Raw genomic sequence first — 16,692 nt, 5'->3', positions numbered from 1 at the left:
GATGGTGGGGTCGGAATTTGGTGTAAACAACATGAACATTTGGATCCATCCTGCCTTGGATTAAAGTTTCAAGATGATACTGTGTGGGCGATATTATCTTGGCACACTTTGGGCCTGTTAGTATGAACTGAGCATCATTTAAGCTTAGCTGAGTAATGTAGATGACCATGTCCATCCCTTTATGACCACAGCGTGACATCTTATGGTGGCTGCTTCCAGCAGGATAACACACCATGTCACAAAGATCAAATCATCTCAAACTGCTTTCTTAAACTGTAATCAGATGGCCTCCGCAGTCACCAGATCTCCGTCCAATAGAGCAACTTTGGGATGTGGAGAAACAGGGGATTCACCTCGTGGATGTGGAGCCGACAAATCTGCAGCAACTGTGATGCTGTCATACCAACATGGAAAAAAATCTCAGAGGAATGTTTCCTGAAATAAGCCACGACTAATGAAAGCACCTCTGAAGGCAAAAGGCGGTCCAACCTGATACCAATAAGGTGTAACTAATGAAGTGTCCTGTGAGATTATATAGTTTGTTCTCATAGTTATAAAAATATCAAACACATAATCTCTGTGTGAAAAAGCACTTTCTCTGATGCACACACCTTTTTATTTTCTCATTCTCTGTGGGTAGTTTCCTGCAGCTTCCTGTGACAAACCCTTTGTGTGCCAAGGAGGGCTGCTTTAAAGGCCTTATCAAAGGCCTAATAATGTTTGTTGCTCCGCTGCAGGAATAACTGCATTGTTTAGGTGCCCTGTAAGGTATTCTGATAGCACCACTCCCACTGATTCTGAAATTCCCATTTCCAATGGCCGGTAGTCAGGGCAGCGGGGTTGAAGCAGTAGTATTGTTCTTCCAAAAAAAGTGTGTGTGTGTGTCAGGTTGAACGCTTGTCTGGCCCCACTTAGTCTCTTCAGGATGTTTGGGATTTTCTGTGTGTGTCTGTGTGCATGTATAAGTTTGTGCATGTCTGCTTTCCAGCTTTATAAAACTCATTTCCTGGCTGGCTCTTAGGAAAACAGAGTGTATGTTGGGCAATAATACAGGCGACATGGAGAGAACGGCAGCGCTGCTGATATGCTGCAGTGTTATGATGGATGTGTGTGTGTGTGTGTGTGTGTGTGTGTGTGTGTGTGTGTGTGTGTGTGTGTGTGAGAGAGAGAGAGAGAGAGAAGATGGAGGGAAAGCGGGTCCAGTATGAGGAGAATGCTGATATGAAGATAACAGTAAGTAGGTGACTGCACAGTGCTTGTGTGTGTGTCAGGAAGGGTGGTACTCTATGGATGGGGGCAGGTTAGAAAAACCAATAGGTCTTTTGTTAACACTCCTATGCAAACACAGCAGGTCAGAGAAAAAGTCATTTAAGTGTTTAATATGACCAATGTCTCCATTAATCAAAACGTCTGTCTGGTCTGTGGAGCTGCTTGTATGCCTGTTACTGTACTGGCAAAAGCAGTTTGTTGGTTAAAATTGGCACAAAAAGAAAGTGTTTCTACAATTTCTACATTCCTGGTACAACTTAGGTATTACTATTGGTTCAATTATACTCAGTTTTGGACACAGACAGGTGGAGACCCGACAGACATGTAGTTGCTTCTGTTATACTTCTTTGAAGTCTGCTTCTAATGTAAATTCTCCACAGATGAGTCTGTTTAAAAAAAAAGGGCAGGGTCAGGGTTAAGCAGGTAGGCCTAAAGCTGCACGGATCCTCTGTTCACCATCTGATAATGAAATTTACATGGCATGGCTCTATGCAGACTCTAGTGGACTCATGGATACAGAAAGTATAATACTCGTCAGACAGGTAGCCAGGAACTGCTTGGTAATCAAGGATCATTAAGTCCCAATTATTATTATAAAATGAAAACCACCTCCACCTGCTTCAGTTCGGTTGTAGCCTCACCAGGTGAAATCTCATGCTCAATCTTGAAACTCTACACCAACAATGCAATAATTTATGTCTATGTTTGACTTTGAAATGCATTCTTCTGGTCAAACACGTGCTTTCCTTAGTTTCAGATTAGGTCTTTATTAGTCTTGGAGCCAGTTATCACTGATGGATCTACATGCTGTCCAAGCATGCTGAAATTACACACATTCTTAGCCCTTCTGCAGGGTAATGAAACTGAGCTTTCCTTTCATTTACCAGGATGCACACACTGTCCCTTTGTCCACACAGTCTCAGGGGGAATTTACACTACTCGTTATGCGTCTTTATGAACCAGCCGTCTTTGTTATTTAACCGGTTTCTTTTGTCTGGTAAGTTTTCTACTGTGCCCACTAAAACACACATAAAGCAAACCTCTTGAGTTAGGAGTGACTGATTTCATGTCGGTTTCCTCAGATTCAGGAAAAGAAAAATGTCTAAAGTCGGCTTGAGTTGAATGGTTCTGGTTTATGCTAATAGTCTTTCAAACATCAGCAGGACGTTAAGCAAAGCCAGAGACAATGTAAACTGAACATGAAGCTCAGATGTTAATGCGGTTTCCCTCAAGTGTTTTGTGTCACCGTGGCTGTCCTTGCTTCACCCTGGTGGTCTGTACAGAACCATCCTGGTTACCTTACTCATGTGGCATGCAGAGAAGATGAGGGGCATCAACAGGGAACAGCTTCATTATCCGCCTGTCAGCAGTTTGCCTAAAATGTCCATCAGCCGTTTGAACCCATAGGCAGCAGATGTTACCAACTTTAAGAGCCTCCAAAGAGCTTTGAGCATCACAAAAGTGTTCATGTGTTTGTGCTTCAGATGAAAAATGCCACTAAGAAAAGAGAACAGCTCTTTCTGCTTCTCATGTTCAAAAGAACTCACTGGTTACTTCGTTAACTGAAACTGGCTTGTGGTCCAAGCAAGAACCACATCTTTGGTAACTTTAAATTTACGGGGCAATTTTGAACGGAGACCTTCCTTAGTTAAGCTCCACTGCTCTGTTGATTCACATCACAGGGCATCATCGGCATTTCCTGCATCTAAGATGAAAGAGGAAGGAATGTTGGTGTTGTCTTTTTTTCCTTAAAGGTGGGGCAGTCAGAAATTAGATACCCTAAAGCCATCCCCAGAGGATAAGATGGGCATGCACAGCATAACTTCTCATCAACTAAGTAATTTTAATAAATAAATAAATATTCTGCTTAAGAACGAGCCGCCTTCTGTGATGTGCTGACATGGTACTTGTGGCCCATACAGTCCTAAAGCAGCACACACAAATACACACACACACTGATCTTATTTGGATTGGTGGATGTGTGTTTGGTTCATTGGTTCAGAGAAACAATGCTGCTGGTTATTATCTCTCTCTGACATAACACAGAAATGAACCCAAAGAAAGTCCTATCGAGTTTGACAGGAAGATATCCGTGCAATTCTGGCCTGCTCCACATCTCTGCTGCTTCCTGCTGTTCTTCTTTTTCAAGCCGCTTCACTGGCTCAGTGATGGTTGGTTTAGAAAACGGCAACGAAAATTACTCCATAATGTCAAAGAAAAATGCATTACATAAGATTCAATTCAAACCAGCACAGCACAAAACTTGGGTATTGAAGTGGCTTATGTTATATAAGGTTAGATTCTAAGGTTACAATTTTAAAAGTCTCTTTTCTCATAAAACAAACAAACATGCCAAATACATTTTGGTATCAGTCACATAGTATGTGATATCTAACATGCCTAACAGGTACATAAAAAAGAAGGTAAGAAACAGATAAATAAAAACAATAAAAAAGCAGTTATATTAAATATTTGTATGGAGCGTTTGGGCATAATTTCCCCACCAGTGTATTTCATTGTACAACATTGTACAAAAGTCTTGAGCCATCTCTTGTCCCTAATTCTTTATATCTTACTTCCAAGCAGCCAGACTTTCTTCTAACTTCTAACTCTGTTAAATTTCATAAATTCTGTTTTCATGGATGCCTGGATGTTAAACTTGATTGTTACACCTGGGAGGCTCCTGACTACAGTATCCGTAATACTCCAACAGTCCATCAAGTGGTGCAGCTTCGTAGCTTACCAAAGTCGTACTAAAACATTTTTTGACAAATTTCTGATCTTGGTGTACCATGTAAAATCAGTTCAAGGTCAGTAAGCACAATCAGAATTCATACATGAGGCGCACGGTCGATTTTTGAGAAAATTGAAGTATTTTAAGTGCAGCTTTTTGTCCAAAAAATAGGGTCATTTTCAGTCTGGAGGAATGTTTTTTCAGATTTTTCTTTTGGTTAACACTGAACTATTAATCATTTACACATAACAGAAAACCATTTCTTGAGCTGAGAAGCATCTGGCCCTCCAGTAGACCCATCTGCTGTTTGCTGAACTCTCATCAGAAATGGTCTCACTGGAAGGGTGGCTGTAAAAAGGGAAACAGGGAGAAAAGGCTGAGCTATGACGAATTACACAAGAACTGGAATGAAAATCGGTGCAATACCATCTGGAAAACATCTGATTGGCAACACCTTCATTTTTGTAGCATGACAATGATCTCAAAAACACTGTTAATGGAGTAAAAGCATACCTGAATAGAAAAATACACAATGGAATGCTATCAGTCCTGGTTTGGCCTCCCAAGAGCTCGGACTTCGACATTACTTAAGGGCTGTGGGATCATCTTGACGAAGAACAGAACAAAAGGCAGCCAACATCCAAAGAGTTTTGAATGTCCTTGAAGAAGCCTGGAGTACTATTCATGAAGACTGCTTCAAGAAATTACAACAATGATTGCCTAAGAGTTCAGGCTGAGCTAAAGAATAAAGGTGGTCATACCAAATATCAACTTTCACACACATTTTCCTAGTAAAATATAAGAAATAGGGGGTCGCCCAAGACGTTTGCACAATACTGTAAGATGCCATGTTCAGATACAGAAGTTTTAGTTGAAGATTTCTTTGTAAAGTAAAACCAAAATTTCCTTTGGTCATTAATTTCACCTCTGTGGCTGTATTCCACTTGATGAAAATGGAAGTATCCTGCCAAAATCCAAATTACAGCTGCAATTACAAAGTGCTCAGTTTGCACAGGATCAGTATTATCAAGAGACCATCGTAAGGAAATTATGGTGGGCAATTTGTGTTGGAATTTGTACTTGACAAACTGGAGACATTTTGAATTCACAGAGGGTTAAAATTACTGATAGAGTCAGCAATTATTACAAATTACTGGATATCCTCAATAAAATTCCTGTGTTGAGACGTAGAACAAAGGTGAGCCTTGGTTCTGGATTAACCTTTTAACCAGTTGGACAGAGGGAGCAGTTGTAGGAAAAGGTGCAAACATAAGCTGAACACAGTAAACATGTGTTGTAATTACACTAAAATCTTGTAATTACAGTGCCAAAGAGTTTACGTCTGCAGCCGATCATAGTGGCAGGCAAGATAGCTTTGAGAAACTGGGTCTGTTGTTTCAAGACAAACCGAACAATCAACTGTAAGAGTTTTAGATCCTAAATGAACAATTGGTATAGGTTGCTGGTGTTCCCATTATAACACCAGCAACCTATACCATCCATACAAGACAGGATGATTCATGCTTTTGTATTTTCTTACACCAAATTCTTACCCTACCATCTAAATGTGGCAGCAGAAATCGACCCCCATGAGACAAGGCAACGTTTTCTGTTGTCCAAATTTTGGTGAGCCTGTGTGAATTGAAGCATCAGTTTGCTGCTATTATCTTATCAGGCAGGAGTGGCACCTGCTGTGGCTTTCTGCTGCTGTAGCATGGCTGCTTCAAGTTTTTTGTGCATTCAAAGATGTTCGTCTGCATAACTTGGCCATAACGAATGCTTTTTGTTACCTTCCTGTCGAGTTTGGCCATTGTCCCAGCACGTTCTCACTCCTGAGCGTACATGTGTAGATTCATTCCAAACCGTTCTCACGTTTTCATTTTTTCTGATCTCGTAATGTAGAATATATCGTAATATATCGACGGTTTGTCACCTAGCGTAAAATGTTACGCTTTGGGAGTGAGAGCGTGTTGATTCTCCTCACCTCTGAAATCAAGAAGGCATTTTACAGACCATTCTCTGTAAATCCTAGAGATGGTTATGTGGAAACATCTCAGCAGATCAGCCCATGTGACAGCAACAACCATGCCACATTCACTTACACAGTCACTTACATCTCTATTTAAAGCAAACAACTTGGCACTAATATTCCTGTTTGACAGTAGGCACTTTATTTGAGCACAAAACGACACAGAAGAGCATTATTTTTAAAAGGCACAAGGCAATCAGCAGAACTTTACATGTACATTCTTCAGTTGGTATCAAATGTGATTTTAAGAAAAGCAAAAGGATATGTGTTGAACAGTATCTACATTCATAAACCGCTTTAATGGAGAACTGTTTGTTTCAGTGATCCCTGTGATGAGAATCAGTTTGTAGTGTATTAACATGTCATTTTTTGTAAACTAGAAGACATATATGAGCAGAAACAATCATGAACGAAAATCTCCGCCTCGTGACTGTAGTGTAGTCATCAATGTAGCTGATTTGTCAGAGTGGGGAATTGGAAACAAGCTTTATCTAACACTAACAACACACTAGAAGCTGTTTCATAATGAAGTCTAAGATTTATGTTGTCTGTGTGCACGTGATTCATTTCAGCTCAGTGTAAGTCTGCTGCTGTTTAGTTGCTCTCTGTTTCACCGAGTGTGTCCTCTGCTAGACTGTGTTTGTGACGCAGAGTGGAGAAGAGGAGTGAAAACCACAGCAGCCGACTTCAGGAAAATACAATACACTACTGTGACTGTAATAAAAAGTTTCCAACTAGTGCTAATCCACCTAAATTCTTTGCTTGTGATGATAGTTTGCTACAGGAACTGTATACATTTTCATGCGCTCAGGGAGTTTTTTCTCTACTCTGACTGGCAGGAACAGAATACTATCTCTGTTATGGGTCTGTCTGATTCACAAATTCAGCCCTGCATTTTCTTCACACAGTGGGGTCTAATGCTGTTCTTGTTTGTGTTCAAAGAAATCTTGTGAGTGAGTAAATGAGTGTAGCTTCCATGAGCCAAAGGGTGAGGTTGGGGCTAATTTACATATCTATTGAGCCATGACTAGTAAAAGTGATGTTTACATCATTTTAGGCCATGGAGCGATTACTTTCTTGGGAGAAATTCTAAATGTGTAATTTGGTGGTAGAGTGGGTCACCGGAATTCAAAGCACATTCACTCTTGTACTCTTAGTCAAGCTAGCATTGGAAAGGACATGTGTTCATTTTTGGAAAGAACAGAATTATATGTGAGGTTTTGGACCAAAGCTTAGACAGCCAGCTGATTATGAGATTGCTTGTTTCACATCCTTGGAAAACACAGGCATGCAGGCAAAGCATAAACAGCACATGTTCTGCTTTTGTGCAAAACATTTAATGTTTAATTATGCAAGCGGTGCTGCTTAGTGACAACTGATACAAATCTGCATAGTGGTGCACATCAAAGTCAGAAATAGAAGCAGCAATTTAAAAAAAGCACTCTGCTGTTTTCAGATGCTTGTTTGGCATATGTTCGACTTATTGCGTAACAGTGATTGTCTTTTATTTGTAAGATATTCAAATATGTACACAGTTCCAATCCTCTGCAGTGGGGGAAATTTGCCTGTCCTCAGCTCCTCGAGGGCTGTTTCGGTGCTTGCAATAGAATATAAATGTTTGACTTCTGACAAGTACGCCTGTGGAGATATAAAGACATTTGGGGGATCTGGTTGTGTTTGTCCTCTTCAGTTGCCGTGTTCAATAAATTTGCCAAATAATACAAAACAGTATTTATCATTGTGTCAGTTCCCTGCAAAAACTGGCAAAAGGAAAACTAATCTGGTCCTGATGAGTTGATAGAGTTAGTTGTTTCATGTCGGTGCCAACAGAGCACTGCGGCATATTTGCTGTGTATGTGGTACTCCGCCAACATTTGGGGGTGTATTTCAAAATCTGCCAGTCACTCGAGCTGTTAAATAGACTTAAATTCGATTATTTCTTTAAGTGTCCTGCAACATGCAGCTATTTAATAAGCAACAGATGTTTCTTAGAGCTGGTGTTGAAACCAAATATAATGGCTGGGTTGCACCTGGGGAACAACTTGAATCATAGAAAATTAGCTAACTGGCAGGAACTGTGGTCAAATTATAACATATAATGGTCTCACTTGTGGTTCTGTGCAAAATCATTATGGCAACATGTTAAGATATGTAAGGTAGATGGTTGCTATGAATTTAAAATGTATGCTTCAAGTTCTTCCAAAATTTGGCTCTCAGTGTGTGTTTTATGAGAAAAGATGCATTCAGCTTGTTTATTAGTGTCCAAATGGTTTATTGTGTCGGGGAATCACGACCTCAGACTCTTAAATACAGCTACATCCTCACCGGGATCAAAACAGGAGCTTGAAGGTGGTGTTTTTCCCACCCCGTGTAAAGCCAAGACTGGAGAAGCTATTGTGTTTGGACACCCAGTTTGTCAAAGTGAAACTGGACTTGTGAAGCCCTCCCCTTCAAAATATATATCTATGTTCCACAAGCCACGCTGCTTGCAAAATATAAACACAGCATGAATCTTGGATGGGAGCTCAAAAAAGAGCATAACTGGAAAAGATCTCAACGCTGACTTACATGAGGTCTAGATTTTAGAGTGCCCCACGGTGATGGCTTAGTTTCTCTTTCCAGGTCTCGTAGAGAGCAAGAGATGGACATGTCTGACTCGCGGTCTGGCAGTTTCAAGCGCAATGCTTTCAACTGTTGTCCAAAACCACTTTTGTGCATAACCACACACACACACACACACACACACACACACACACACACACACACACACACACACACACACACACACACACACACACACACACACACAGATACACGCACAGGAAAACAGACAAGATCTGATTTCAAACTAAAAGCAATATTTTACCAAAACACATCAAAAACAGGCCTTGCTCAATAATAAGAACTGAACTACAAAGGTAAACATCGCTAGGTGGTGATGTTTTATCATTCACAATCCAACAGATTTAACCAAACACGTGTTGGGTTCACAGCAGACCACACATATATTTGTACTCTTCCTATCTCACAATACGACCCTTCTAATTATCATCTGCTGGATGAGCAGCATTTACATATGATAAACTTTGGTTTTACTTTAAGTCGCCTCATCAATTTAACTTTATGCTCTCGCTTTCTCATGCACTATACTTTCAATCTTGCCAATATAATAGCAACGATTTTGTATTTAGTAAGGCTTAAAAGTAGGAATTGAGACCATAAACACATCAGCAATGTGTTTAGAGTGGCTGCAGATAAGTTAAAAAGTTAGACTTTTTGCTCATTGGCCTCCATAAAATCTGACTTCTTTTTGCGACCACAAGAGTCGCCCCCTGCTGGGTATTAGTAAGACTGTAGGTTTAAGGCACATGAATGTTATGTCCATCTTATGTCCAACACATAAAAGAACACCCACAACCACAAGACTAGACAGTGGCAATACCTAATCTTTGATTCATTTCAAGTTGCAACATTTTTGTCACTGTTTTACATTACTATCGTGTTAGTTAATATTTCTGTGATAACCTTGAGTAGTTTGGGGAAAGCTTTTTTTATTGACCCAGTAATGTACTCTGAGTTTAGGACCGACTATTGTTGCTCATCAGCCTAGTAAAATCCAATGACTTGGATTTATTTCACCCCCACCAAACACCATCTGATGCAGATGTTTTGAGTTACTTGGATGATTTGTTGTGACATTACCCCACAGTGTGCTGACAAGCTCATGTTTTATGTTTTTAAATGATAAACTAAAGCAGCGTGTGTCCTTATTTATACATTATCTAACAGAAAGTGAAATGCTGAGAGATGAACACACTCACTCTGCAGGGTACTCCACATGAAAAACATTTTAGCTTCAGAAATTTAATTAACCAACCAGCAGGAGTAACGAGTGTGTACACAGAAATGTAATGAAATGATCTGTAAATCAAATCATAACAGAACAACTGTCCAATTACTTGCAACATATGGATCTCTGAAAATCTTTGGCTTCAGCGTAATGAATACATCTCAGAGGACAATCATTTATGGATGGAAAAGTGACTTTACGTGACATAAACTTCTCAGTTATTATCTTGTGACTCTGTGACACATTGTGAAACATTTTAAATCACTAAATCACTATGCACAGAGACCCCAACACAGCTAAATGCTGAAATATGTTATTTTATAATCCTTTCTGTTAAATCTGGAGCAAATTTGTAACATTGTTTTTGCCTGCAAATTGTGAAACCTAAGTTAGCCTAGCATAGCACAAAAAAATAAACATGGAAGCCATTACCACGACTTTTCCCAATGCTCACTAATTGCTCACAAATAGCCTGTCTTCTATACTGTGAATTTAATAAAGCTGCTACTAGTAAACATTTGAAAAGTTTCAATGCAACTTCTTATCAATTCTACTGTTTCTGATACCTATGCTAATCTAAGCTAATTATCTATTAGCTATTGCCAGCTACACCCCAGTCATACAGGCCTAGAGAATGACCGCTGTGGCAGCAACAAGTAAAAGTGTGAAGTCTCCAGTATGTTATTGAGTGATTAATGGAGGTTACTGGTAGTCACTATGTGAAACTGGCTACCAAGAGGATGTTGCACCAAAAACCTTGTTAGCAGATTGCTGCTGTTGCATGAGAAACACTGACTTGTCTGCAAACCCTCACCAATTAGTCACCAAAAGGCAATGAAATTAAGGAAAGTACAACATGAAGACAGTTCTCCATTAAAGTAAAAGGTGCATCTTTTGAAACGCATTGGTTATAGCAGCAAAGCACAACATTTACTTAGTTAACTTTCTAGATTTCTGGTTTGAATTGTATATTTTTAAGTTTTACTAAGGCTTGGCCAGTAAATGGAACATCTTTGCAGATAATTCTACAACTTTCCTGCAAATTATCGGCAACTTCAGTAATTTGCTAGCAACCAAAGCAATCACACTTTTTTGTGTCTGGCTAACAGTTTAGTTGGCAGAAAGTACAATTTTAGATTTACCACAAATACCTTTCCACAAAAGGTATTTGTGGTAAAGGTGTTTGTCTGTTTGTTTGTTTTTTTCACTCAAAAGAATAACCATTTAAACTGCAAAAGGTAGGAAAACTTTGTATGCGTGGTATAGAGATTTACAGTTATAATATTATTTAACATGTTGCATAATTGTTGAAGTTACCATATATTATTTTAACTGGAATATAACTTGACTTCACACAGGGAGCGTTAGAGCAACAGAAACATGTGCAGGTGCGTGCCACCCAGCAAAAATTGAGCTTAAAACAGTAATTTAATGCAATATGAGATTTGCCTTTCATTTTGTGATTTGAGTAGAAAATAAACCAGCTCTGTTGCTGTGTTTTCATAGCATGCCTGACAAAACTACACCATAAAATAACCTTCTTCACGGTATGCATACAAAGATATCCTGTGCTGTATGGGAAGGAGGGGCTTAGTCTGGAAGTTACCCTATCAAATGTGTGCTTAAGTGTACAAAGTGTACAAAGCAAACTGGAGCTCACATTTGCAAATAAACACATGTGAAAAACATTTTTTTACCGCATTTTCTGAATCATCTATGTGAACCAAGCCCTTTGAACAAACATATATTCTTGTGTGCGCACCCTCGCTGTATGCCAGATCACTGACAATTACCAGATGGCACAGGGAGGCTAGACAGCCCAGATTAATCAGGGCATATGTCTTCACGCTGGATGTGACATTGGATGATGTGTGTGTCTACATAGCACAGGCTAGCCTGGATGTAGTGTGAGGTGATGTGTGTACTTTTTTATGTGCACACAGAAAAAAAAGCATGTAGGGGTTGTGTCTGTGCTAGGCGGTGGATGGTTTATGTCTGCAAATATCCTCTCTCACTCGTTCCAAATCTTGGGCTGTGTTCGCTTGACTTGGTGTGGGATCCTGTGTTTCAGATTTGTAGCATCCGAGTGTGTTTGAGAATACAGTTTCTGAACTGCTCATAATGTTTGCAATTGTTATGTGTATGCACCAGTGTTACTAAGTGACTGTCAGCCAATTTTAGTCAGCTGTTTGTGTTTCTGAACAAACAATTTCAGCACCGATGCATTAAATTAGCTTCCATACCCTATTTCTTTCACTGTCACTGACGTCTACAATAATAACATAGCTGAGGTTACATAATGAAAGTATTGTTTATCTTCCCTTAACCTGGGCACAGGCTGCTTAAAAACCAGCCTTTTTGCCAAGTCAAGTGCTTTACATTTGTAGTCGTTCTCATAACCAGCAGGGGGCAAATCTCTTGTTGCAGAAACAGGTCCGATCATGTCGAAGTCTGACCTCAGTAAACAATCTCCTGATGAGTAAATGTTTGCAGACGCAAGCTGAAGATACCGACCACCACAATGCTAAACTCAAAGCTCGAGAATGTCCACAAACCAGTGGGTGACTGTGTATTCAAACTATCAAAATGTTCCTTTGAGTTTTTCTGCTAAACCCATGTTCTTGCTTAAGGTGTGGATTTTTTGCATTCTGAGTGTCCAGATGGTGGTTAAAATGTTTAGCACCAATCATTTTTCAGCAAATAGAAGGACAATATGTTCCACTCTAGCTAGCACAGAGAAAGCTTTTATTGGCTGTTCCCTTATTTAAAACGAGTCGCCACAGCGGATGCATCCACATATTTGATTTGGCACAGATTTTTAGGCTGGATGCCCTTCCTGATGCAACCCTCCCAGGGATCTCCACCTTCTCTGTGTTAGCTACTATACTAGAGGATTTTTCTTTTTTTTTTTAACTGAAGCATTGACATTGTTAAAGGCTTGACAGGTTTTAAACTTTCCCCAAATGCAGAAGCTAGACCAACAATTACAGTGAAAGAAAGCATAGAAAAAAGTGCTCATGTGAATGGGTGAATGAGGCAAGCTGTATGAACTGCTTTGAGTCCACTATATAAGAACCAGTCCTTTTACTAAATGCTGCAGTTGTTTTAGGTAAGTGCACATTTTGCCATGTTCAAGTTGAGCTACTACCCTGGAAAGATAATGCAATACACCAATAACACCAATGTTAACTCCATGTATCCAAAATGAGATTTTTATGTTATGGAACCAGTGATCATTGCAGTGAAAACAACAACTCCATGTAACCCAACCTAAATGTCACTTTAATCCATGCTCTCTGTGATTGTGAAACTAGACTATTTGCATGTGTTTCTGTCATCTTCTTCTCACATTGTTGCTTTGTGGTTGGTTGCATAACTGCTCCATGAACTCAAATATAATGCAGCTTCACAGGTTCGACAAGATAGATAAAATAGTTAACATGAAAAGATAAGAGAAGGAATCAAGGGAAAGAGAAAGAAAAGACATCAACCACGCAGAGTGGTCAGGCTGCATACTACCCACAGCATCGCTCTCTGTCCTTTAATCTTTCAGTGCCGGGCTAATTCTTATTGGCGTTATCAAGATTTCTCCCTCCTTGTTTTCACTTCTTCTTGGCTTGCAGACTCCTCTTCAAAAAGCTCTTGGCTCTTTCTACAGTTTGTCACAGAGGCAATCCCCTTCCTCCACTAAAGGTCTTTACATAAAATCCACAGTTTTAGTGTTTCGCAAGTAGGAAGTCTTTAGATTCCCCAAGTGGTTTTAAGTCCAGTCAAAGGTAAAATAAAAATGAATTACTTTTAAAATCACCACAGTCCATTGTGTAAATCTCATTCTCAGCCATACATATGTACAGAACTCCCATCGCACACTTAAAAAAGAAGTTTTTGCTTTGGTTTGATTGTTTCATTTTCTTCTGCAGCCGTTGATGTGGAGAGTAAAGTTTTTATTTTGTGTAAATTCTTCAAATCCAAACCAAGGGTTTAATTTTTTCCCATAAAAAGGTCACTGACATATTCACACATGTAGGGTCATGTTATATTGAGATCTAGATAGCATGGTGGACTAATTTCTGAACTTCACCTAGAAGGTTGTGATTTTATTTTTTTCCTGTGGCAAATTCCCCCTTAAGAATCAACTGTAAATCAAAGTCCTCACATTTATTTCTTTTTCACAATTGCACATGTCTTTTATCTTGAAGTCTTGCTTTCTCTTAATCGAGAGAGCAGGAAAGGCAAATCCACTATCCTCTTGCAGTATTCTTCACCCATGTAGATCTTTCAAACCCCAGTTCTTTCATCCTTCAGTGCATCTGCCCAAGCAAACACTGACGATCCAGACCTCCATTTCCTCTTCTGTCTATAGGACCATTTTTTTCCCCCCAATCAGTGGATATTCAAAAGGCCCCAAGCTCTCCAGCCCATCTGTTTATCCATCCATTGTCCCATCGCTTCTTTTTTTTTTCTCCAATCCTTTCCTCTCAGAGGTCCAGACGGAAGGCGCCAAAGTAGCTAGCAGATTCTTCTGCATTTACCATGGTGGGGGAAGAGACAGAGACGAAGATCTCGTCACCGGCCCTCAGTTCAAAAAGTCCTCCCTGGTAAACGGAGTGTAGGGCGTACTCAGCGTCTGGAGCCCAGCACTTGGTTCCCACACCTTTCAGGAGCTGGAAAAAAATTACAAAGTAGAGAAAATCATCCCAGTGCTAATGACAGTGCTGAAAGGTACAAATACTTCAGGGTGATCTTTGATTGTTTTAGGAAAACAGAGATGCTGTACCTGTATGGGGCTTGGGTAGGACGTTTTCTTGTAGACGCACTGCACCAGTTGGTGGCTGACGCTGCGCTGGTCCCCCTCATTTGCAGATGGGGATGGATAACGGAAATACACCTGGACAAAGGTGGAAATAAGTTAATGCAGTGACTTGTTTTATGTTTTTTCCTCTTTGACGTGCCCTTGTTTTTGACAGAAAAGCAGGTTTCCTGCAGTCTACCTTACAGGTAGACCCTACTTGTAAGGTAGACCCTACTTGTAAGGTAGACCCTACGATAATGAATCCAATCATGTTGTAAACAACAATTAATGGTTAATAAAATTGAATTTACAACAGTCACAGACACCTTTATTCAGCAGCTATCACTACAAGGTTAATTAATGACAAACTTGTCATGTTAAAACACACAAAAATATGGCAAAGTGCCTGGAGCATCTCCTCCATCTGCATAGCTTTCTCACCTGTGAGTACAGATAGTACCTCCCATCTTGGGGCACTCGGAGCTTCCCATTAGACAGGGTCATGTTGTGCAGGTGAGCTCCTAGGCTCTGATTGGCCCATGAGCGGACCAAATGGCGGCAGGACTGATGAAGACCAGGCATGATGCTCAGGGAGGAAGAAAACCCTGTTGGCAAAGATTAAAAAAGTGTCAAGAGACAAATTCTAAACAGAAGAGGGAAGAAAAACTGTCACATGGGGATGGAAAATAAAAGGAGTGGGGAAAAACAAACCAGCTAAAGCCTAGAAATCATAGATTGGATGTAATAAAAAAAAAATCAATACCAGGTTTAAAAACTAAGCAAAGACACATATCAGTGAGTGTTTGCCTAAAGCTCAAAAGCGGCAGCAGCTGGCAAAATGAACCTTGAATAAATACAGTTTGTGACTCCAGAGTAGTGCGCTTCTTTCTTACAGCCGCCAAAGTTGAGCAATAGTTTGCCTTTTCCCCTAAAGCCCTTAAAATATTGAGAAACATCTGAAATACTGAGTTAAAAAAGATAAAATCCTGTGATTAAAAAAAAGCACTTTTAATTACAGTATTATTTAAAATTTTGGTGAACGATGTTTACATTACACAGTTGAGCCACCATGTCTATTGGACAATGTAGGCGATGTGGATTTTCCTTCTGAGTACTCTGTAACAGGGCACTCTGAAGTGCACATTCAAACTTGTACAATGGCCACTTAAAGCAGAAGTGGTGATTTAATCTTTGGTTAAGCCTGTTTCACCGGTAAGAGGCACCAACTTGAAGCCAAAGTCCTGTAAGATGCAGGAAATACTGAATACTGCTGACTAGAACCATGTGTAGCAGTTTTCCTCATGGCAGAAATTAAACATTTAACACAAGTGATTTCTCGTGCATGCTGGCTTTATTTCCTCTGCCACGTGTACTTGTGTGACTAGTGTGCAAATCTGAAACACTGCCATCAACAATAGAAGCGTAAGTCTATAACACTACAATGTAAATGCTGTGATTTATTAGCACATAACCATCGCAGAGACCTTAACTGAATAAACTCTTCCATCTGATCCAACGCTGAAAAATGATTTTCAATCCAGAAGTGCGAGAAACTGCAGTTCCTTTAGTGGCCACTTGAGGCTCCAAAAACAAGTCACTTTCCAAAGGCTTGCATTAAAAAACATGTTTACAGCCTGATACCAAAAACTGCATTAGCTTTTCTCTTCATAAGAACTCCATGCTGGGTGATTTTTTATTTTAGAACACATCCACCTGGATACTGAAGGGATGGGGGGGTACATTCACTTTAAATGAAAAGTTTTCCCAAAAGAGCTTCACCTCTGCTAGTCAATGAAGTGGACTGCACCATTGTGTACGTGCTGTTTTAGCAGGTACTATCCAAAAAATAATATGACTTACTGTATGGAACAAACCATCCAAGACGTGTGTTACTGACCTGTTGTCTGTGTGACAGTCGTGACAACTTGGTCTTCAAGATGCACTGAAACTGGAAAACGGTAAACGGAGATGGTGTGCCTTTAAGTACAAGTTGCATTTTTTGAAACTTGTTGGCTGCA

At 39.9% G+C, this 16,692-nt stretch overlaps 1 protein-coding gene across 1 annotated transcript in view; it reads right to left on the bottom strand.

Annotated features, from left to right (window-relative positions):
• Positions 1 to 13,078: 13,078 nt before the first annotated feature.
• tnfsf10l (TNF superfamily member 10, like) overlaps positions 13,079 to 16,692 on the bottom strand; it is a 67,901-nt gene continuing 64,287 nt past the window's right edge. The window contains exons 5-7 of the mRNA XM_026162602.2: positions 15,116 to 15,279; positions 14,660 to 14,770; positions 13,079 to 14,546 (exon numbers count right to left, since the gene is read on the bottom strand). Of these exons, the coding sequence (XP_026018387.1) occupies positions 14,361 to 14,546; positions 14,660 to 14,770; positions 15,116 to 15,279 (461 nt within the window). The 3' untranslated portion in view covers positions 13,079 to 14,360. The remainder of the gene's footprint in view (positions 14,547 to 14,659; positions 14,771 to 15,115; positions 15,280 to 16,692) is intronic.

The sequence above is a fragment of the Astatotilapia calliptera genome, chromosome 3 (genome assembly GCF_964374335.1).
Source record: "Astatotilapia calliptera chromosome 3, fAstCal68.1, whole genome shotgun sequence".
NCBI lineage: Eukaryota > Metazoa > Chordata > Actinopteri > Cichliformes > Cichlidae > Astatotilapia > Astatotilapia calliptera.
Note: the sequence above shows the minus strand (reverse complement) of the source record. Positions and strands in the feature narration are given on the sequence as shown.